Below are 23,783 nucleotides of genomic sequence, written 5' to 3' on the forward strand. Positions count from 1 at the left end.
TTTCTGGAAAAAAATTGATGCAGCAAAGCTCCAAATCGTTCAGACATTTATTTTTTTTTAATTATATTTTTAGTATATGGTATATTTAGTATATAGTTTTTAACGACAATTGTACATACAATTTACAATGTATTCCCTTCATCCACACAACATCCATTTTTTCAAATAAAGACAAAACAAAGTAAAAATAAAACAACATGTAGCTGAACAACATGGGGGAATATAGATTTATATAAAATCAGATCTTATTGACTTTACAACCGCTAACCATCCCTTCCATATTTTCTCAAATTTTTCTTCCTCAGATCTCCAATAATATGTCAGTTTCTCCATACAATATATACTGTGCATCACCTCTATCCAATTTTCAAATTTCAGAGCCTCTTCCTTCATCCACATTTTGGTGATCCCCTTTTTCCCTGCTAAAAGCATGATCCTGAACATCTTATTGTTGAGATAATTATTATTTACCTCAGGTTTTCCCAAATAAAATACCTCAAAAGTAAAAGGAAGGTCAGCCCTCAATACTTTATCTATGCATTTTTTTTTTAACTCAACCCAATAGCTTTGTATTACCGGACAAGACCAAAAGACATGTACATGATGTGCCATTTCTTCCCGACATTTTCTCCAACAACTTGTGTCTCGATATTTTGTCTGTGCCGGAATCCTAAAGAATCGTACAATATTTTTACATCCATGCTCTCTCCACATTAATGATGATGTTGTTTTCCATACATGTTGATTGATCTCATCCCAATCTTCCCCTGTTAAATTTATATTGGCTTCTGCTTCCCATTTCAGCTTTATGTATTGTGTATCTTGGTTTTTTGTTGTATGGCTGGGGGGGCCTGGCTGCCTTTTTGTTTCTGTCTTTTGGTTTTCCTTCCAGGTGGCTTGCATTTGGGACTGAGTGGCTGTGTTGCTGAGGTTATCAGGACCTCACCCTGATCACCTGCGGCTCGTCAGGACTCACAGCTGTGGTGCATCTATATGGATTGGAACATGGTGGCAGTTAAGACTGGAGTATACAGTGTGTATTTGCCAGAGACTCGACCTTGTGACCAGACGGGTGAGATTTTCATCTCGGGAGCCATCTCATCATCAGTGGATGCAGAGAACGTGAAAGAGGAGGGGGTGAGGTCTCACGCTCGTCAGCACACTTCCTGAGGTACGTTAGATTTTGTGACTAACGTTTATACAGTCAGTAAATGTGGTGTCCCTCACACCTTTATTATATTGAGCTGTACGTTAGTCATGTATTGGCTTCCACTGCAGTGGAGTTTTGTGAACTGGATGTTCCATGCCTGCAGGTTGGGAAGCTGATTAGTAATTAAGCCAGGAAGTGTTTGCTGTTTATGTACACCTTTAAGTGTTCTCTCTGTGTGTAGAGTGTGGACTCACATAATGGTTCCTTCTTTCACAGACTCGGTTTGTTGCGGCCACCTGGGGGGTGTCGGCGGGGTCCTTGGGTCTGAACGGCTTCTGGCTCCGGACCGTTAGCGCTGCTGGGAGCGCACCACGCCAGACCGCACTTTCTTTTGTTGTTTTGTATCACTGTTATGTATTAAATTCAGTTATCCTTTGTACCGTGCTCTGCTTATTTCATACTGGGTCCTTCAAACGCTGGTCGGTTCTCCGAGCTGCGTCCGACACATAACATTTTTAAATGTTCTAACCCTATGTATAACTTAGATATCAATTTTCTATTTAGTTTACATTGGTATGCTGAAATAAATAAGATAATTTCTATGTCTAATGAACAATTTTCCTTTTTGATATCATAATCTAAATAATGCCTCATTTGTAAAAATCTATAAAAATCTCTATTTACTAACCCAAATTGCTCCTTAATTTCCTCAAAGCTCTTGCATTTTGTATTCTTCAAAAGATCCCACCACATATGTGGGCCCAATTCCCATTGTTTAAACTGCTTGTCTCTTTTATTTGGTATAAAATCTGTGTCAAAAGCCATCCATCTTAACAGCTTACAGGGACCAGTCATGTTATACCTTGTGACTACTTCATACCATACTTTCAAAGCTACCTCGAGCCATGGATTTATTTCCAAACTTAAGAGTCTATATAATTTATTATCCCCTATTATTGCTTCTATTGGTGTCCCTCGTATCCTGCTGATTTCTATTTCTTTCCACCTAGCATTATATGACGGATTACACAAATTTAACAACATTTTGATTTGTGCTGCTTGGAAATAACTCTTTAGACATGGTAGTGCCAAGCCCCCCTTTTCTTTGGGTAACTGTATTGTTTTGAATTTTACCCTTGGCTTTCTGCCCTGCCAAATGTACCTTGAAACACATTTGTCCCATTCAGTAAATTCTCCACTTGAAATCTCTACTGGTAAGTTTTGAAAAAGGTATAGCAAACGAGGGAGGATGTTGATTTTAATTACCTCCGCTCTTGATACTATTGTTATGAATGGAATTAAATTCCACCTTTCTATATCAATCTTTATTTTTGACATTGAGTCAAAATTTGCCTTTTTTAATTGACTCAGGTTTTTTGTCAGCTTTACCCCTAAATATTTTATTGAATCCTGATTCCAATTAATTCCATACAAATTTATAATAGATTCCGCGGGGTTATAATTGTAGGTAAGGACTTGTGTTTTTTGTACGTTTATTTTATATCCAGATAATTGTCCAAAGTCCTTAAATTCGGACATGAGTGCTGGTAAGGAAGTGTTTGGATGAGATAAATATATCAACACATCTGCGAATAAAGCAATTTTTTTGAGTCCCTCCCACCATGTCTATCCCTTGAATATTCTTTTTTTATGCTATTGCCAAACTAAGGGGCTCCAAAAATATTGCAAATAATAAAGGGCTCGCCGAACAGCCCTGCCTACAACCTCTTTGTAGTTTAATATCATTAGATACCCCCCATTCACTTTGATTTTAGCTGTTGGATTCTAATGGCATTTTTGAAAAATTCCAGTCTGGCTTCACATCACTTCGTAGTACTGAAACAGCACTGTTGAAGGTTTTTAATGATCTCCTTTTAATTGTTGACTCTGGTTGCTCTGGAATTTTAGTTTTGCTGGATTTGACTGCAGCCTTTGACACGGTTGATCACTGTATTTTACTGTCCCATCTGGAGTATTATACAGGTTTTAAAGGCGCAGCACTGGAGTGGTTTAGATCTTATCTTAGAGACCTTAGTTTCTCTGTGCACCTTGGGCCACACCAGTCCAGCTCAGCACCCTTAAATTATGGTGTTCCACAGGGCTCTGTTTTGGGTCCTGCTCTTTTTTCACTGTATATGCTGCCACTTGGCACCATATTCAGAAAATACAACTTGGCCTTCCATTTTTATGCATGACCTGCAAATCTATCTGCCACTTAAGCTCCCATCAAATTCTCTGACTATTTTGGTAAATTGTCTGCAGGAAGTGAAACTTGGTTGGCTCAAAACTTTCTAATTCTCAATGAGAATAAAACTGAAATAGTTAGTTTTGGCCCTGCATGGTCATCTGGTTCATTGATGTGCTTGGTCCTTTGTCTTCCTGTGTGCATGATTCTGTCAGAAATTTGGGGGTCATTTTTGACAGCTCCTTCAAAATGGACAAGCAAATTAATTCTGTGGTAAAGGCCAGTTTCTACCAACTTAGAATTTTGAGAAAAGTGAAGGCTTACCTCCCAGCGTGTGATTTTGAGCGAGTTATTCATTTGTTTATAACATCTTGTTTAGATTATTGTAACTCACTCTACTGTGGACTGGACCAGTCGTCTCTAAAGCGTCTGCAGCAGGTTCAGAATGCTGCTGCACGACGGCTCACGGGGATGAGGAAATGAGAGCACATCGCCCCTGTGTTAGCCTCGCTCCATTGGCTCCCAGTCACATTCAGGATTGATTTTAAGATCCTGCTGCTTGTGTTCAAGTGTTTAAATGGTTTGGCTCCCGAATACCTCTCTGAGCTTTTGACTCCTTATGTTCCGGTCAGATCAGTGAGGTCAGAAAGCCAGCTTTTATTAAATGTGCCCAGATCTCGATTAAAAACTCGAGGTGATCGGGCTTTTTCGGTGGCTGCGCCTAAACTCTGGAACATTTTGCCTTTGCATATCAGAGCTGCTCCATCTCTAGAGTCTTTTAAATCTGTTCTTAAGACTCATTTCTATGCTTTGGCTTTTAATACAATTTAAGCTGTGTGTGTCTGGTTTTATGTGTTTTCCTATATTTTGGAATTTTAATGCTCTGTTTTGGTGGTATGGTTTTTGATATTGTTTTTACTGTGAAGCACTTTGGGCAGCTGTTGTTGTTGTAAATGTGCTATATAAATAAAATTGACATTGACATTGTTGGTGTAGAATACAAAGCTTTTATTGTCCTAAGTAATGTTTCATGGAAGTTGAATTTTTGCAACACCCTGTATAAAAATTCCCACCTAACCGAATCAAATGCCTTCTCTGCATCCATCCCCATGATAATTCCCTCAAAGTCCTCATCATTTATATGCTGCATCACATGTAATGTCCGTCTAATATTATCTAGAGTTTGCCTTTCTTTAATAAACCCTGTTTGGTCCAACTGTATGATATCGGGCAGAATCTTCTCCAGGCGACAGGCCACAATTGCTGTAAATATTCTGTAATCTTGGTTGAGAACACTAATCGGTCTATAATTTGAACATTCCAGCTCATCCTTGCCTTCTTTTAGGATCACTGATATAATTGCCTCTCGCCATGAGCATGGTATTTCTCCCTTTTGTAGCACCCAGTTAAATGTTTTTTATAAAACTGGAATCAATAATTCTCTAAAAGCCTTGTACCATTCTGAGGTGTACCCGTCTGCCCCCGGTTATTTGTCTAACTTTAATTTTGAAATTGCTGCATCAATCTCTCGTTCCGTGATTTCTGATACAAGGCCCCGATTTTGCTCCTCTGTAACTTTAGGTAGATGTAGTTTATCTAAAAACTTGTCTATTTCTGTTATATTATCAGTTGTTGAGTTTGAATATAAATTTGTACAACCCCTGGCAAAAATTATGGAATCACCGGCCTTGGAGGATGTTCATTCAGTTGTTTAATTTTGTAGAAAAAAAGCAGATCACAGACATGACACAAAACTAAAGTCATTTCAAATGGCAACTTTCTGGCTTTAAGAAACACTATAAGAAATCAAGAAAAAAGATTGTGGCAGTCAGTAATGGTTACTTTTTTAGACCAAGCAGAGGAAAAAAATAAGGAATCACTCAATTCTGTGGAAAAAATTATGGAATCACCCTGTAAATTTTCATCCCCAAAACTAACACCTGCATCATATCAGATCTGCTCGATAGTCTGCATCTAAAAAGGAGTGAACACTGCTGAGAGCTGCTGCACCAAGTGGACTGACATGAATCATGGCTCCAACACGAGAGATGTCAATTGAAACAAAGGAGAGGATTATCAAACTCTTAAAAGAGAGTAAATCATCACGCAATGTTGCAAAAGATGTTGGTTGTTCACAGTCAGCTGTGTCTAAACTCTGGACCAAATACAAACAACATGGGAAGGTTGTTAAAGGCAAACATACTGGTAGACCAAGGAAGACATCAAAGCGTCAAGACAGAAAACTTAAAGCAATATGTCTCAAAAATCGAAAAATGTACAACAAAACAAATGAGGAACGAATGGGAGGAAACTGGAGTCAACGTCTGTGACCGAACTGTAAGAAACCGCCTAAAGGAAATGGGATTTACATACAGAAAAGCTAAACGAAAGGCATCATTAACACCTAAACAGAAAAAAAACAACGTTACAATGGGCTAAGGAAAAGCAATTGTGGACTGTGGATGACTGGATGAAAGTCATATTCAGTGATGAATCTCGAATCTGCATTGGGCAAGGTGATGATGCTGGAACTTTTGTTTGGTGCCTTTCCAATGAGATTTATAAAGATGACTGCCTGAAGAGAACATGTAAATTTCCACAGTCATTGATGATATGGGGCTGCATGTCAGGTAAAGGCACTGGGGAGATGGCTGTCATTACATCATCAATAAATGCACAAGTTTATGTTGATATTTTGGACAATTGAAAGGATGTTTGGGGATGATGAAATCATTTTTCAAGATGATAATGCATCTTGCCATAGAGCAAAAACTGCAAAAACATTCCTTGCAAAAAGACACATAGGGTCAATGTCATGGCATAGGGTCAATGTCAATGAGCAGATCTGATTTGATGCAGGTGTTAATTTGGGGGATGAAAATTTACAGGGTGATTCCATAATTTTTTCCTCAGAATTGAGTGATTCCATATTTTTTTCCTCTGCTTGGTCTAAAAAAGTAACAGTTACTGACTGCCACAATCTTTTTTTCTTGATTTCTTATAGTGTTTCTTAAAGCCAGAAAGTTGCCATTTGAAATGACTTTAGTTTTGTGTCATGTCTGTGATCTGCTTTTTTTCTACAAAATTAAACAACTGAATGAACATCCTCTGAGGCCGGTGATTCCATAATTTTTGCCAGGGGTTGTATAATATGCTTCAAAACACTTTTGAATGTCCTTGGTTTTAAATTTTACTTCTTTAGTTTGAGGATTCCTAATTTTGTAGATGCTTCTTTTTGCCTCCTCTTTTTTTAATTTGTAAGCCAATAATTTAGTTGATTTTCCGCCAATTTCATAATGTCTTTGTTTCGTAAATAACATTTTTTTGTATTTCTTCCAAATAAATCTCATTTATTTGAGCCTTTTTCTTCTGCAATTCTTGATATAATTCACTGGTAGAATTTTGTTTGTGGTCATGTTCCATTTTTTTTAATTCTGATTGCAATATTTCTAGTTTATTTTGTTTTTGCCTTTTCAAAAAAGCTGTTTTAGCAATTATCTTCCCTCTTAACACAGCCTTGCAAGCATCCCAGAGGACAGGCGGGGACACCGCTCCATTATCATTTTCCTTCAAGTATCTTTGAATTTCTAGTTTTAGTTCTTGTTTTATTCCTCCTTTCAATACGTTGGCATTAAGCCTCCAAAGAGTTCTCTTTTTCTCAGGTGTCAAAAGCAGATTCACATAAACTGGGCAATGATCTGATAAATCCCTATATCCGATTTTGCAGTTCTCTATTCTATATCTATCCTTGCTATACATCATAAAATAATCAATTCTAGAGTAGTTATTGTGCGGAGAGGAATAAAATGTGTAATCTTTGGTTGTGGGGTGTAATTCTCTCCAGACGTCTATGATACCTACCTCTCCCATTAAGTCTGTCATCTTTTTAGCTATCCCAGTTTTTGGAGGGCCTCCTGTGGAGGTATCCCACTGTGGTTCCAACCTGTGGTTTAAATCTCCCCCTGCAACTAATATTCCCTCCCCCTCAGATGTCAATAAATCAAACAGTTTTCTATAAAATATCCAATCAGATCCGGGAGGAGCATATACGTTTAAAAAGCTGATTAATATCCCCTCTAGTCTCCCCTTCACTAAAACATATCTTCCCTCTTTATCATATATTACAGACAATTCTTGAAATGGAATTCTGTCCGATATCAAAACAGCAACACCTCTCCTGGGACCCATTATATATGATGAAGCATATACCTGTGCAAACCGGTTTCTTTTTAATTAATTTTAATTTAACAACAACACTGAACAAAGAACATAATAACCTTAACTTGAACAAAGTTCACCTTTAAAATGAAAAATGAAGTTAAAGTAACTTCCGGAAATGGGGTCTCTTCATTGACCCTATTTGAGCCCCGAAAAGGCTCAGAGGGATAGCCTCTGGATTTACACCACCAGAGGGCCCCCTTGTCGTAGAACCCAAACATGCCTCTGCTGGCAGCTCGAGAGAGCACAGTCCCGACTATTTCTTACTCTTCAGGAGATTTATATAAACATTACTCCCCCCCCCCTCCTTCTGACGTTTTCCGCTCGGTGTTCGGCCCGCCCTCCAGGTTTGACGCTTCACTCTTTCAAACACATTTTTCGCTGGTGTCACTACTGTCACCTCATACCCCCTTGGTGCCATATCCTTGGTCGCCTCCTCCGCTGTATTATAAATCCTCGTTCCTCCATTGTAAAATACCCGGAGTTTTGCAGGAAATGGCGTTTGAAAGCGTATTTTTCTTTCCTTGAGCACCCTTTTTGCCTCTGCATATTCTTTGCGCTGCCTCAGAACCTCCAGAGCATAATCGTGATCGATGATTATCTTCCTTCCCTCATACATGAACCCTTTCTTCTGCCATGCCGCCTTGATAATCGCCTCCTTGCACCTGTAACTTAGCAGCTTCACCACTATTGATCTCAGAGGAGCATTTTCTGGTGGCTTAGCAGCCACGGCGCAGTTATCCCTTTCAATCTGTAGTTCCAGTGAAGGTTCCAGCTCCAAATTCTCTTTGAGGAGACGCTCAACAAATGCGGTCACTGATGTAGCTCCGTTTTCAGCCTCCTCTTTCACATTATGGATCCTAATATTCTCACGTCTCAACCTCCCTTCTTGGTCCGTCAGCCTCTCCATGACCTGCTTTTGCATCTCCAACAGCTTCAAAGTGGCGTCTTCCATGTTTTGAATGTGCTCCTCAGACTCCATTATGCGCTGCTCGGCTTCTTCAACACGTGCGTTCGTCATTACAGTATCTTCTTTCAGCTCTTTGAATGAGTCTGCGTGTTCTCTCCTAAAGTCCTTTATCTCACGTAGCACTGTTTGTAGCTCGGTCATATTTTCTTCCCCAAGCTCTTTAGCCGCTGGTTCACCCGCTGCTAGGTGCATGTTAGCCGTTAGCTCCGGTCGTCTTTCAGCTTGGTCAACGTCGGTTCTTACGTTGCCTTCAATTTTCTTTGCTTTTCCCTTTGTCATAATATTGATCCCCTTAGTGAAGTTTAACATTCGCCTTTTTCAAAAATTCGGAGAAGTAAGATCTTCAGGGGTTTTGGAAGCTTTAGTCGGGGAGCTGTTTCTCTATGCCGCCGCCCTGTTCATTGCCCAACCGGAAGTCTGCGTTCAGACATTTATTCGCAATAAAAATCCGACGAGAGGGTTGGACCACTGCTCACACAAAGCCTGCTCACAGGCGAATGACGCAACCGACAGGCGTGAAAAAACTCACGCATGCGCACGAAGGTTCAAGCTTGGCTGATGCAATCACACGTGATTCAAATCCATATGTTTTTGAAAAAAATAAAAAGGTATACTCGTATACTTATTTAACCTTTATTTAACCAGCTGATACTCCTTTATCAGCTTGTTGCAGCACCTGAACGCTGCACAAAACAGCATTTTCAGGTAACTTTAACCCAAGTTTAAGTCAGCGTATCATAGATTTCTATTTAATCTAATGCCTGACAACGCGGAATAACGCTAAGCAAGATGGCGGCTGCTGGCAACAGCTCACAGGCTGCATCCGCTATCTGGTGGATTAAACAGAAATCAGTGGTTTCGCGTAATCCTGGAAAGTCTATAAAGTGAAATCCTGAGCCAGAATCTGGATCCAGATCACCTCCAAAATTAATATATCTATTAATATATCTATCTATATGTGGTACAAATGTGGTGAGAATCTGTGAAGTAGTTTTGACGTAATCCTTCAAAGCAGATATTAAGGGAAATCTTGATCGAGAATCCGAATCCAGATCACCTCCTAAATTTAATGGAGTATTCCACAGCCTAATATCTATCTTTGGTGAAAATTTCATCAAAATGCAGGCAGTAGTTTTCACATAATCCTTAAAAGCCTATAAAGGGAAATCCTAGGCCAGAATCCAGATCTGGATCACCTCCAAAATTCTGTGGAGTCTTCCATGCCCTAATATCTATTTGTGGTGCAAATTTGGTGAGAATCTGTGAAGTACTTTTGATGTAATCCTTCAGAGCGTATATAAAGTGTAATCGTGATACAGAAATCCTGATCCAGAATCCGGATCTGAATCACCTCCAAAATTTAATGGGGTCTTCCATGGCCTAATCTCTGTTGAAAATTTTGCCAAAATCTGTGCAGTAGTTTTGACGTAATCCTGCTAACAGACAGACAGACAAATAAATAAATGCCGATGATTTTATTACATCCTTGGTGGACATAAAAATGCATTTCTGCCATTTATAAATGCCTTTTTTAATTAATTTTGGGTTTCAAGTAGGACATGTACCAGAAGTCCTGAAATGCTCACATCTTCAACTACGTAGATGGTGACAAAAGCTGCTTAAATGCAAGGCAAGGTCTCGACTGTTTATTCATTTGAGAAGTTCACTTTTGGTGAAAATAAGATGGTCTGACCATTCTTGTCCCTTCTTGCACTTATGGGCAACTTACTTGTCTCTCAATTTCAATTTCAATTTATTTTCATTTATATAGCGCCAAATCGCAACAACGTTGCCTCAAGGCGCTTCACACAAGTAAGGGTAAACCTTACCAACATCCAGGGCAAGCACACAGGCGACAGTGGTAAGGAAAAACTCCCTCTGAGGAAGAAACCTCAAGCAGACCAGAATCAAAGGGGTGACCCTCTGCTTGGACCATGCTACAGACACAAATTACAAAACAATTCACAAAACGAACATACAGGAAATGTTGCAGGAAATGTGCACAGGACAGGAGGGTTTCAGAAACAGACACCACACCCATCTCTGGATGGAGCCGGACCTCAAACAGAGAGAAAAAACAGAATCAGGCATCAGAAAGACAAGCAATACAGTATAATTTGTCAGCATTAATCAACAAGAAAAACAGAAGAAATAGTAAAGTGATCACCGGCCAGTAGCCCTAAACTTCACTAAAAGACCCAGAATTTAGATAAAGTTGAGGCCGAGGCCCGCTCCGTTTCCTAATAAAATTAATTTAAAAGAGTAAAAAGCATAGCAGCGTACTATGCCAGTATGCTAGACATACAAAAGGAAAAAAAAGTGCATCTTATGTTTGGACTTGAAAGTCTCTATAGAATCTGACTGTTTTATTGATGCAGGGAGATCATTCCACAGAACAGGGGCACGATAAGAGAAAGCTCTGTGACCTGCAGACTTTTTATTCACCCTTGGGACACAAAGTAGTCCTGCACCCTGAGAACGCAGAGCTGGGTTGGTACATAGGGTTTAATTAGGTTAGCTAGGTAGGGAGGTGCCAGTCCGTGAACAATTTTATAGGTTAGTAGCAGAACCTTAAAATCTGATCTCACTGGGACAGGAAGCCACTGAAGAGACGCCAAAATGGGTGTAATGTGGTCAAACTTTCTGCTTCGTGTCAAAAGTCCAATTGGATACCCCTAATGCTGGACTGCAGTAAACCAGAAAATAGAACATTGCAGTAGTCCAATCTAGAAGAGACAAACGCATGAATCAGGGTCTCAGCATCAGCCATAGACAGGATGGGACGAATCTTCACTATATTTTGCAGGTGGAAGAAAGCAGTCCTCGTAATATCTCTCAGGAAGATTTATTTTAATTCCTGCTCCTTTCACATAGTCACCAATTTCTTTGTCACTTGCCTAAACAACAGCACTATGATTCTTTTTGACAAGCTAAGATCGAAATATCTCAAAGATCATAAATATTCACTCCCCACATCTCATATATTATCATAAGGCTGGAATTCTGATCTTGACCTCTGAAATTAACTCACTTGTCCCCATCTTTTGGCCTAATTTACTTGTCAAGGTTGATCAAAACTGGGCTCAGCGTTGTTCATTATCGTAGCTTCTGTGAATAAAATGTACCACTGCAGAATCAAAACCAGACTAGACATTCTTAACCCTCAAGCCACTAAGCTATTTTAGTGATTAATATGGCTAAGTGGGGTTATTTATGGCCTCACAAACTTTGTATTGGAATACTTCCATATAAATGATTGTTTTAGGGTTCTTCATATTTATTTCTCTCGATAATCTATTTGTCCATTATCCTTTTCATCCTCACTCTGGGCATGAAGAATCAGTCTCAGTGCTTGTGCAGCTGTAAATCTTGCTTTTCTAGGTCTGTTGGCCATGTTTCCTTGCAAAACAGTAAAATATAATGATTAGAATTGGCAAATTACAATACCATCTGAAGCTGTAATGTCAAAAATCTCAGATCTTCCCAGGTTATAAGTGACCCCACGCAAGTTTGGACTTGTCACACGGATTGGAAGAGCATTGCAAAATTCTATGAACAAATGCAGAAAATTCAAAAAAAATTTCATGGGAGGAAACTTTTTCCGATTAAAATTAGAAAACTCATGCACAAAAATATATGCATGGGGTCATAAATGACTCCACTTGGTCATTTGACAGTTAAGGTATCTTTACATACAGTAGTGTTCAGAATAATAGTAGTGCTATGTGACTAAAAAGATTAATCCAGGTTTTGAGTATATTTCTTATTGTTACATGTGAAAAAAAGCTACCAGTAGATTCAGTAGATTCTCACAAATCCAACAAGACCAAGCATTCATGATATGCACACTCTTAAGGCTATGAAAGTGGGCTATTAGTAAAAAAAAAAAAAGTAGAAAAGGGGGTGTTCACAATAGTGTGACATTCAGTCAGTGAGTTCGTCAATTTTGTGGAACAAACAAGTGTGAATCAGGTGTCCCCTTTGTAAGGATGAAGCCAGCACCTGTTGAACATGCTTTTCTCTTTGAAAGCCTGAGGAAAATGGGACGTTCAAGACATTGTTCAGAAGAACAGTGTAGTTTGATTAAAAAGTTGATTGGAGAGGAGAAAACTTATACGCAGGTGCAAAAAATTATAGGCTGTTCATCTACAATGATCTCCAATGCTTTGCCAAAGAACACATCAACTGGCCTAAAGAGAAATGGAGGAATATTTTGTGGACTGATGTGAGTAAAATTGTTCTTTTTTGGGTCCAAGGGCCGCAGACAATTTGTGAGATGACCCCCAAACTCTGAATTCAAGCCACAGTTCACAGTGAAGACAGTGACGCATGGTGGTGCAAGCATCATGATATGGGCATATTTCTCCTACTATGGTGTTGGGCCTATATATCACATACCAGGTATCATGGATCAGTTTGGATATGTTAAAATACTTGAAGACGTCATGTTGCCTTATGCTGAAGAGGTCATGCCCTTGAAATGGGTGTTTCAACAAGACAATGACCCCAAGCACACTAGTAAACGAGCAAAAATCATGGGTCCAAACCAACAAAATTAATGCCTCACAGATGTGAAAAAATCATGAAAAACTGTGGTTATACAACTAAATACTAGTTTAGTGATTCACAGAATTGCTAAAAAAGCAGTTTGAACATAATAGTTTTGAGTTTGTAGCGTCAACCGCAGATGCTACTATTATTGTGAACACCCCCTTTTCTACTTTTTTTTTTACTAATAGCCCAATTTCATAGCCTTAAGAGTGTGCATATCATGAATGCTTGGTCTTGTTGGATTTGTGAGAATCTACTGAATCTACTGATACCTTGTTTCCCATGTAACAATAAGAAATATACTCAAAACCTGGATTAATCTTTTTAGTCACATAGCACTACTATTATTCTGAACTCTACTGTACATACATACTTTACATATATACATAGTTAGTTACACTGAAAACAAGAGAAATCCAACATCTCTGATGTCCGCCGATCTGGATCCAAATCACCTCCAAAATCCAGTGGAGTCTTCCACGGCCTAATATCTATCTGTGGTGCCAATGTGGTGAGAATCCATGAAGTAGCTTTGATGAAATCCTTCAAATCCAGAACCCAGATCACCTCCAAAATTTAATGGAGTCTTCCACAGCCTAATATCTCTGTGGTGAAAAATTCATCAAAATCTGTGCAGTGGTTTTGACGAAATCCTGTTAACAGACAGACAAATAAATAAATGCCGATGATTTTATTACATCCTTGGTGGATGTAACCAGGCGATTACAAGAAGAACATTGCTTAAAATCAAGTTCATCAGCACAGGTGCTACTCGCACCCAGAAAGATGTCATCTTTTCTTGGACTTTGTGAACACTATAATTAATGCATCATGTCATTTCAATAAACTCTGACCTGCAGCTCCTCATTTTGAATTTAAGGAAGATATTCATAATACACTCAACAAAAATATAAACGCAACACTTTTTCTAAAACTTTTTCCACATACACAATATCACCATTTCCCTCAAATATTGTTCACAAACCAGTCTAAATCTGTGATAGTGAGCACTTCTCCTTTGCTGAGATAATCCATCCCACCTCACAGGTGTGCCATATCAAGATGCTGATTAGACACCATGATTAGTGCACAGGTGTGCCTTAGACTGCCCACAATAAAAGGCCACTCTGAAAGGTGCAGTTTTAACACACAGCACGATGCCACAGATGTCGCAAGATTTGAGGGAGCGTGCAATTGGCATGCTGACAGCAGGAATGACAACCAGAGCTGTTGCTCGTGTATTGAATGTTCATTTCTCTACCATAAGCCGTCTCCAAAGGCGTTACAGAGAATTTGGCAGTACATCCAACCAGCCTCACAACCGCAGACCACGTGTAACCACACCAGCCCAGGACCTCCACATCCAGCATGTTCACCTCCAAGATCGTCTGAGACCAGCCACTCGGACAGCTGCTGAAACAATCGGTTTGCATAACCAAAGAATTTCTGCACAAACTGTCAGAAACCGTCTCAGGGAAGCTCATCTGCATGCTCGTCGTCCTCATCAGGGTCTCGACCTGACTCCAGTTCGCCGTCGTAACCGACTTGAGTGGGCAAATGCTCACATTCGCTGGCGTTTGGCACGTTGGAGAGGTGTTCTCTTCACGGATGAATCCCGGTTCACACTGTCCAGGGCAGATGGCAGACAGCGTGTGTGGCGTTGTGTGGGTGAGCGGTTTTCTGATGTCAGTGTTGTGGATCGAGTGGCCCATAGTGGCGGTGGGGTTATGGTATGGGCAGGCGTCTGTTATGGACGAAGAACACAGGTGCATTTTATTGATGGCATTTTGAATGCACAGAGATACAGTGACGAGATCCTGAGGCCCATTGTTGTGCCATACATCCAAGAACATCACCTCATGTTGCAGCAGGGTAATGCACGGCCCCATGTTGCAAGGATCTGTACACAATTCTTGGAAGCTGAAAATGTCCCAGTTCTTGCATGGCCGGCATACTCACCGGACATGTCACCCATTGAGCATGTTTGGGATGCTCTGGACCGGCGTATATGACAGCGTGTACCAGTTCCTGCCAATATCCAGCAACTTGGCACAGCCATTGAAGAGGAGTGGACCAACATTCCACAGGCCACAATTGACAACCTGATCAACTCTATGCGAAGGAGATGTGTTGCACTGCATGAGGCAAATGGTGGTCACACCAGATACTGACTGGTATCCCCCCCCAATAAAACAAAACTGCACCTTTCAGAGTGGCCTTTTATTGTGGACAGTCTAAGGCACACCTGTGCACTAATCATGGTGTCTAATCAGCATCTTGATATGGCACACCTGTGAGGTGGGATGGATTATCTCAGCAAAGGAAAAGTGCTCACTATCACAGATTTAGACTGGTTTGTGAACAATATTTGAGGGAAATGGTGATATTGTGTATGTGGAAAAAGTTTTAGATCTTTGAGTTCATCTCATACAAAATGGGAGCAAAACCAAAAGTGTTGCATTTATATTTTTGTTGAGTGTATTAAGCCAACTATCAAATTTTACGTGGATCTCTGCAAACGCTCCCGAGTGATACTTTTGACCTTCTCAGTTACACATTGATGAATGAAGGTGAACACATTTGCACAATACCAACACAGGTAGCAGGTGATTCACAAGTCCTACTAGATGCATCAAACATCCAGTAAAGGCGGGTAAACATCATCATCTTCATACAGCCAGCAAGGGTGCGTCTGCCATTACAGCAAATATGAAAGAAATCTAGTCAGCCGCTTAGCAGGTGCAGCTCAATGAGCACAACGTCAAACTGCAAGATGTTTGCTCTGCAGAATGCAGTCAGAGCCCAGTCAGAGCCTGCGGTCTGCAGGCTCTGACTGGGCTGAAGGCATGGCCGATTACAAACCAACCAGTTGCATTGTGAAAGCAGCCGTTTTAAGTTTGTAATTCCTGAGTGAGCACAAACCAGGAAGAGATTTTAATCAGAATTCACATAACAAAGGTATTTTTAAATGCAATATTATACACAATGCTGCAGGCTCACAGAAATATTTTTATACTTATATATTTATATCACAAACATCAATCTATATGTGCGCTAATATGCTCTGCTTTCAGTAATTCTACAACTAATTCACACTAACTTTGCTATGAATTTGCACAGACACCCAACCTTAGATTTTTTTCACAATATTTTAATATGCCACCGATTTGAAGCCTGTAAAACATTGTCAGTGTGTACACACATGACAGCAGCAACGTTCTATTCCCGATTGACCTTTTAACCGGAAGAGCGAGCCACACTGCACATGATCCCGCTGAGATAGCGCCTTTGCTTGTTGGTTGGAGGACTGGGTTTCTGGGTTTGAATCCCTGTCAGACTGCAAAATCATAAAGGTCCCTTGAGCAAAGGCCTTATTCCCAAAGTTACTCCACGTGCGGTTGAGCGCCTTGTGTGGCAGCTTCCTGATGAGGAGAGTGCATTTGAAAGAATGTGAGGCATCACTATAAAGCACTATCTGCATCAAATGGAAAAGTGCTCTGTAAACCTCACTCATCTTCAACCGCTTACTCCAATTAAGGGTAACACGGGGGGGGTGGGGGTGGGGGTGGAGCCTATCCCAGCAGTCATAGGGCGTGAAGCGGGGTGCACCCTGGACAGGATGCCAGTCTGTCGCAGGGCCATATATAGACAAACAAACACATTCACACTTGCATGCACACCTCCAGACAATTTAAAGTTTCCAATCCACCTAACCTGCATGTCTTTGGATGTGGGAGGAAACCGGAGCACCCGGAGAGAACCCACGCAAACACAGGAGAACATGCAAATTCCACACAGAAAGGCCCCAGGTGAGAATCGATCCCATGACCTGCTCGGTGTGAGGCAACAGTGCTAACCACTAAGTTCACCAGTCTATGTACCATTTATTTATTTACTGTTACACTAGTAGTCCAACTCTGAACCCACTGAGCTACTAGCTCTGCCAAGTTTACTTTGCTTGATTGAATGAGACTAAAACTACCCTTCCACGACCCCTAGAGACAGACAGGCAGACCACAGCACACCATAAGATCCTGGACAGAAGTAATCCATTGATTAACTAATGATGGTTAAGTCAAACATTTGCTGGTTCCTGCTCTTAAATGTGAGTAGTTTCACCTTTGCATTGTGTGTGTGATTCTTTTGGCTGCTTGCTAGAGCCAGTATGGATCCACTTGTTAATTTGGCACAAGATGTAAACCAGATATCCTTCCTGAGGCACTTCCAGATATACAAGCAGAACGGACAACTGATGGGACCTGAACCCAAAACCTTACTGCTGTGAGGCAAGAGCACTGCCACCAGCTCATCTTTCTGTTTTACTTGTTTTGGACTGTTTACTGGTTTTGGACTATTTATCACAGAGAAGCAAACAGAAGACATATCAGGCTGTCATAATGTATGTTAAGTAGTTTCCTAAAATTTACAAGGCAAATAAGTCTTTGCCCAATTTTTGCAGATCTACCTGAGAATTTAATTCTTTTTATTCCAGGTGAGGTCAAACCCTTCACCATGTTCTGTGAAATTATTGCAATTTATTATTTATTTCTTAGCAAACAAACCAACAAAGAGACACAATCAAAACCATAATTCCTTTGGCATAGGAAATAAATTGATAAACTAATCAATACTGAAAATAATCATTAGTTCCAGGATTACATGTGAATCATCCTACAAATCGCCTTTGTTACACTTCATTTCTGTCAAATGATGACGAGACAGAAACATGAAAGCACCACATACTCATTGACATGTATTCTAACTAAAGGTCTTACACACCGTAGTCACAGTGTCGGCCACCGTGACACCTGGAAACCAAACAAACCCTCCTTGTCCTGAAACAATAAGGGTTACTTTGAAAAGACGCCGTTACACAGAACAACTCTTCAAGCAAAGACAACCTTGGAAGAAGAGCCTGTTTCTTGTTTCCGGGCAACCTGGTGAAGCCACACAGTGTTTCAGCAATGAACCCACAGGTCATACCATGCTATAGTTTGATCAGGATTCATGTCTTAACATTTTTACTGACGAAACCTGACTAAAAAATGTCTCAGATCACATGAAAGACACTTTCTCTCAGGTGCACTTGTCAGGAACTTCACCTTCGATATCTCACATTAGTATCTGCTGAGATCTGGAAGCCTGATATTGCAAATGTTGTGGGTGGCTTAAGATGTGCACAAGAATCACTTTGGATCTTAAGTATTAAAAATACTGCAGATGATGTAATTTGGTTTCTTCAGAACATCACCTCCAGTGCACATCCAAGTATAAAGTGATGGGATGAAGATCAGCACTGCCACATGTGCCACATGATACTCTGTCAGAAACCTTGGATTGAACCGTCGTGAACTTGTTGATTTACGTTCCAACCTACAACCATGGTCACGACTTTTGGGTAATGGCTGAAAGAATATTGAGCAACTCTGTGCACAATGCACTGGCTCCTGGCAAGGTTGTCCAAAGGGGTCTCCATTTTAAATTTACATTGCTAAGCACTTCAAATTAACTAAGTATGAAGATTAATATTATGCATATTGGAAAAAAGCAATGTTATTGTTTAGTAGAATTTGTATGCAGGCATCCTGTACCCCTGTTGCGAAAAAACCCCAACATATTGCCTAGTAACCGTTGCTATACAATTATCATCTTAAATCTGCTCCATCTCTGAAATTGTTTAGAGAGATGTGGTTAACATCTGTACCAAATTTTATGATTTTATTCCATCGCCGTCTGGTACGCTGCTGCCACTGCTGAGGACAGGAACAGACTGCAGTGTATCATTTGCGCAGCAGAGAAGGTGATCGACTGCGATCTGCCATCCCTACAGGACCTGTACACCTCCAGGGCCCTGAAGCAAGCAAGGAAGATAGTGGCTGATCCCTCTCACCCAGGACACAAACTTTTTGTAACCCTCCCCTCTGGCAGACTGTTGAGGTCCATCAGGACTAAAACCTCAAGACACAAAAACAGCTTCTTTCCGTCCGCAGCTAGACTTATAAATAATGCCAGAGAAGCCAATTTACCCTGCCTCCCCCACCCCCACTCCCACAAAGTACAGACTAATCATCCCTGTACTGTTAATCTGCAGGCCTGCACAGCCCCATTCCACAATATCTATTTGACAGTAAACTTAGCTTTGCCCATTTGTCTATTTGACTCCTTTACCTCTGTTTATGCGCCTATTACTTCTTACAGAAGTATTTTCTTTTATTGTTGTTTATGCACCAATGACAACAGATCAAATTCCTTGTATGTGAGAACTTACTTGGCAATAAATTTGATTCTGATGTGAGCATTTTTTTTTTACAACTATTTCAATTACAGTTTTAACGTAAGATAGTAAGGTTTAAATCTGGCGTACTAGTATGTGGCACCTTGGAGTAACTATGGTGTTGTGATTTGGCACTGTACAAATCACACAAACTGAACTGAAAATCAACAAACTTAACGTGAGGTATATTTTCAGTTTAACTGGTTCATATGAATTTAAACACAAACAGGGTTTATTCATGCCAAATACACAAACCTGGTTATCGTGTATTTAGAACACATCAGGTTAATTAATATTACCTTATAATCTCATGACTGTTTGTTTGACTTAACAAATAATTTGCTTTATATTAAAACTATGTAATCAAATTAGATGGGAATCTTACATGCAATTAAAATACATAAAATCTTTTCACAAATACTTTTAGTGGATTTATTTATTTTATTTTATTATTTTTTTTGCAGAAAACTAGCATTAAGTGTTAGACTGAATATCACAGAAAAATCATTCTTCCCCACAAAAACAACACTGTACCTCCTCCCTCTGCCTTCATCCACACAATAGCCGTTTTCTCCTGCCTGACTGTATCTCGTTGGTTCTCATTTCATACTCAGTGTGCAATAAAAAAAAACATTTCTGCAGCTGCTCATATGTGGATGAACCCCCCCCCCACTGGCAGAATGTGCAATAAATTGTTCACATGTGCAATATAACACTATTAGGGGCAATAATTCAGGCTTATTGATAAAGAGGATTTTAATGTACCATATTTGAAAAATTATCTTCCTTTCCATTTTCTTTTTATGGTTATTTTCTTATATATCACTCTTCATGTCTGCTTGTGCCTCTTTATCTGTGCTGTTGTAACATCAGCAGTTTCCTTTCCTTTATTTCAGCTTTTGAAACATATTTAGTTAATAATAATAATAATAATAATAATAATAATAAAATAGTAATAATAAAATAATAATAATAATAATAATAATAATACAACTTCTCACTCGGGGTAAGGAGGAGTAACAGGAAGACAGAGGACGGGAATGAGAATAATGTAACTGGGAGTGAAATGTTCACCAATTTCAGGTGGAGAAAGGATCGCTGTGGCAAAACAGATGTCTGCACGGACATCTGCGCTGCAAGCCTTTCTCCACGTGTTTCTTCCTGAACTGTTTGTTTGTTGATGAAAATCACTGTACATAAATTATAATAACTGTAAGTGAAATGTTCACCAATTTCAGGTGGAAAAAGGATCACTGCTGGAACCTCAGTTTCGCTGAAGACGTCTTCCCAATGGATTAATAAAGTTCTATCTAATCAAATCTAATAATAATAATAATAACAATAACAATGTATTATCATTATTAGCGTCACTGCGATCATCATAAATTTTCTGGTGTTATACCAAATTTGAGCTTTTATTAGCTATGTGTTTTTATTAGCTATGTATTAAGGGAGGTGATGGTCTAGTGGTTAAGCGTTGAGCTTGACACCAGACGATCCCTGGTTCAAATCCCAGCCTGACTAGAAAATCAATAAGGGCCAAGGTCTTTAATCCCCTGGTTGCCCCCGGTGTGTAGTGAGCACCTTGTATGGCAGCAACCTGACATCAGGGTGAATGTGAGGCATCATTGTAAAGCACTTGAGCGTCTGATGCAGATGGAAAAGTGCTATATAAATGCAGCCCATTTATGTGTACTTGTATTGTTATCTTATTTTAAATATTATAATAATCGTTCATTTATCTATTTTTTAATTTTTTTAAAATTGTATTAAATACATTCAGTTCAAACAATCAGTGCCACATAATTAAAAATGTTTATTTTTATTTTTACTGTTTATGAGAGATAATTGTGAGGAAAGCACAGCTGTGGTTGGTTGATTAGTTAATTAGTAAGTTAGTTAGTTACCCAGGATGGAGACGTTCTTCACCTCCCCTCTCTTCACCATGTGTGAGTCCAGGACCCGGTACCAGCCGTTCGGGTAGACAGGAGGCAGCTCTCCGGTTTTCCTCCTCCGGCGGACCTCGTTCGCCACCTGGGCTCTGGACCGACCCTCCTCGACGACGTAACCCACATCTTCGATGGCTCTGAACACCTCCAGCGGGGAGCAGAGCAGCCGGTAGAGCCAGACCAGCGCCAGCAGCGCCGCCCCGGCCGGAGCGCCGACCGGCGCCGTCCTCCGCCAGCCAGACGCTGCAGCCACCAGGTCTCCGTCCTGGAAGAAGAACGTGGCACCTAAAGCCAACGTGACGACGGCTGCCAGCCTCCCTGTGGACACGGTCCGACCGTCCATCCTTCCCGCAGCTCTGTACGTCTCTGTCCGCGCGCACGGATTCAACTAAGTGTGGAAGTGTCGGCTCACGAGACACACCCACACTCAAGGTGGGAGGCTCGGTTTAACCACGCCCATCAGGTACCCACAGGTGGAGGTCCGTTTCCATGGTGACCGGGGTGGATCCGCCCTGCCTTCACTGAGCATACGTCATTTCTGAGCATCAGTAATGAGTCACCGATCATCGCCTCGTTTCTGCTGAAAAATGCACTCCAGTCATCATCTGTCTCAGCGACAGACATCTGAAGCTTTTGTACAACAATCATTTCCACATAAATTCAGCATTATTTCATCATAAAAGACGGCTGACTGATCAGAGCACCACAGCAGCACGTCTGAAGTGCTGCTGCGCCTCCGTCATTTCAGAGCATCAGTAACGAGTCACCGATTATCGCCTCATTTCTGCTTGAAACTGACTTTAGAATGATTTAAGAGGTTTTACTTTGCCACCTTATGGTTAATAATCACATTATTCCCTTTGATTGCTTTGGGTGGAGAGAGTCAGACTCAGAGAGTCAGACTCAGACGCATGCTCAGTGAAGGCTCAGTGAAGGCAGGCAGACCAATTTTTAGGGAGGACCTTTCAGTCTGCAGCACCGGTGAGCAGGTTCTGCATTCATGGACTGAATGAAGTGTAATATTGTCACTAATATTAAAAATAATGTTATTTTATATTAGTAATAAGCAAGTCTTTCCATCATGAATTCAGACATACTCGTAAAAAAGACCAATTTCCAAAAGAAAACATTAATTTTTATTGCAAACCATATGTTTCATAATCACCAGTGAATTTTTGACTGAGTGCAGGAATCCCCAAAAACACTTTAATTTATAATAGTATCAGGCAGATCATAGAGGTTTGTCTTACATGTGTGGACAAATGATACAGTGTAAAAAGTACTTTGTATAGTTGAATACAGTGAGATATGTTCAGCTTTTTAGTTCAGTTGAAGAAACATTAGGTGAACTCACTCTGCACAGTAATACTGTCAAACAGACTTTGAATTCCAATTAACTGACTCTACACAATAATACTGTCAAAAATATTTGAATTCCATTGAACTCACTCTACACAATAATACTGTCAAAAAGACTTTGAATTCCAATTAACTGACTCTACACAATAATACTGTCAAAAATATTTGAATTCCATTGAACTCACTCTACACAATAAAACTGTCAAAAAGACTTTGAATTCCATTGAACTCACTCTACACAATAAAACTGTCAAAAAGACTTTGAATTCCAATTAACTCACTCTACACAATAATACTGTCAAAAAGACTTTGAATTCCAATTAACTGACTCTACACAATAAAACTGTCAAAAAGACTTTGAATTCCAATTAACTCACGCTGCACAATAATACTGTCAAAAATATTTGAATGCCATTGAACTCACTCTACACAATAACACTGTCAAAAAGACTTTGAATTCCATTGAACTCACTCTACACAATAACACTGTCAAAAGACTTTGTATTCCACTGAACTCACTCTACACAATAAAACTGTCAACAAGATTTGAATTTCATTGAACTCACTCTACACAATAACGCTGTCAAAAAAACTGAATTCCATTGAACTCACTGTACACAATAATACTGTCAAAAAGACTTTGAATTCCATTGAACTTACTCTACACAATAAAACTGTCAAGATTTGAATTTCATTGAACTCACTCTACACAATAACGCTGTCAAAAAAACTGAATTCCATTGAACTCACTCTACACAATAACACTGTCAAAAAGACTTTGAATTCCACTGAACTCACTCTACACAATAACACTGTCAACAAGATTTGAATTTCATTGAACTCACTCTACACAATAACGCTGTCAAAAAAACTGAATTCCATTGAACTCACTGTACACAATAATACTGTCAAAAAGACTTTGAATTCCATTGAACTTACTCTACACAATAAGACTGTCAAAAGACTTTGAATTCCATTGAACACACTCTACACAATAACACTGTCAAAAAGACTTTGAATTCCACTGAACTCACTCTACACAATAACACTGTCAAAAAGACTGAATTCCATTGAACTCACTCTACACAATAATACTGTCAAAAAGACTGAATTCCATTGAACTCACT

At 39.9% G+C, this 23,783-nt stretch overlaps 1 protein-coding gene across 1 annotated transcript in view; it reads right to left on the reverse strand.

The window, feature by feature from the left end:
• zgc:92275 (uncharacterized protein LOC436885 homolog) overlaps positions 1-21,640 on the reverse strand; it is a 46,760-nt gene extending 25,120 nt beyond the window's left edge. The window contains exon 1 of the mRNA XM_034192249.1: positions 21,256-21,640. Within this exon, the coding sequence (XP_034048140.1) occupies positions 21,256-21,640 (385 nt within the window). The remainder of the gene's footprint in view (positions 1-21,255) is intronic.
• Between the last annotated feature and the right edge of the window lie 2,143 nt (positions 21,641-23,783).

The sequence above is a fragment of the Thalassophryne amazonica genome, chromosome 17 (genome assembly GCF_902500255.1).
Source record: "Thalassophryne amazonica chromosome 17, fThaAma1.1, whole genome shotgun sequence".
NCBI lineage: Eukaryota > Metazoa > Chordata > Actinopteri > Batrachoidiformes > Batrachoididae > Thalassophryne > Thalassophryne amazonica.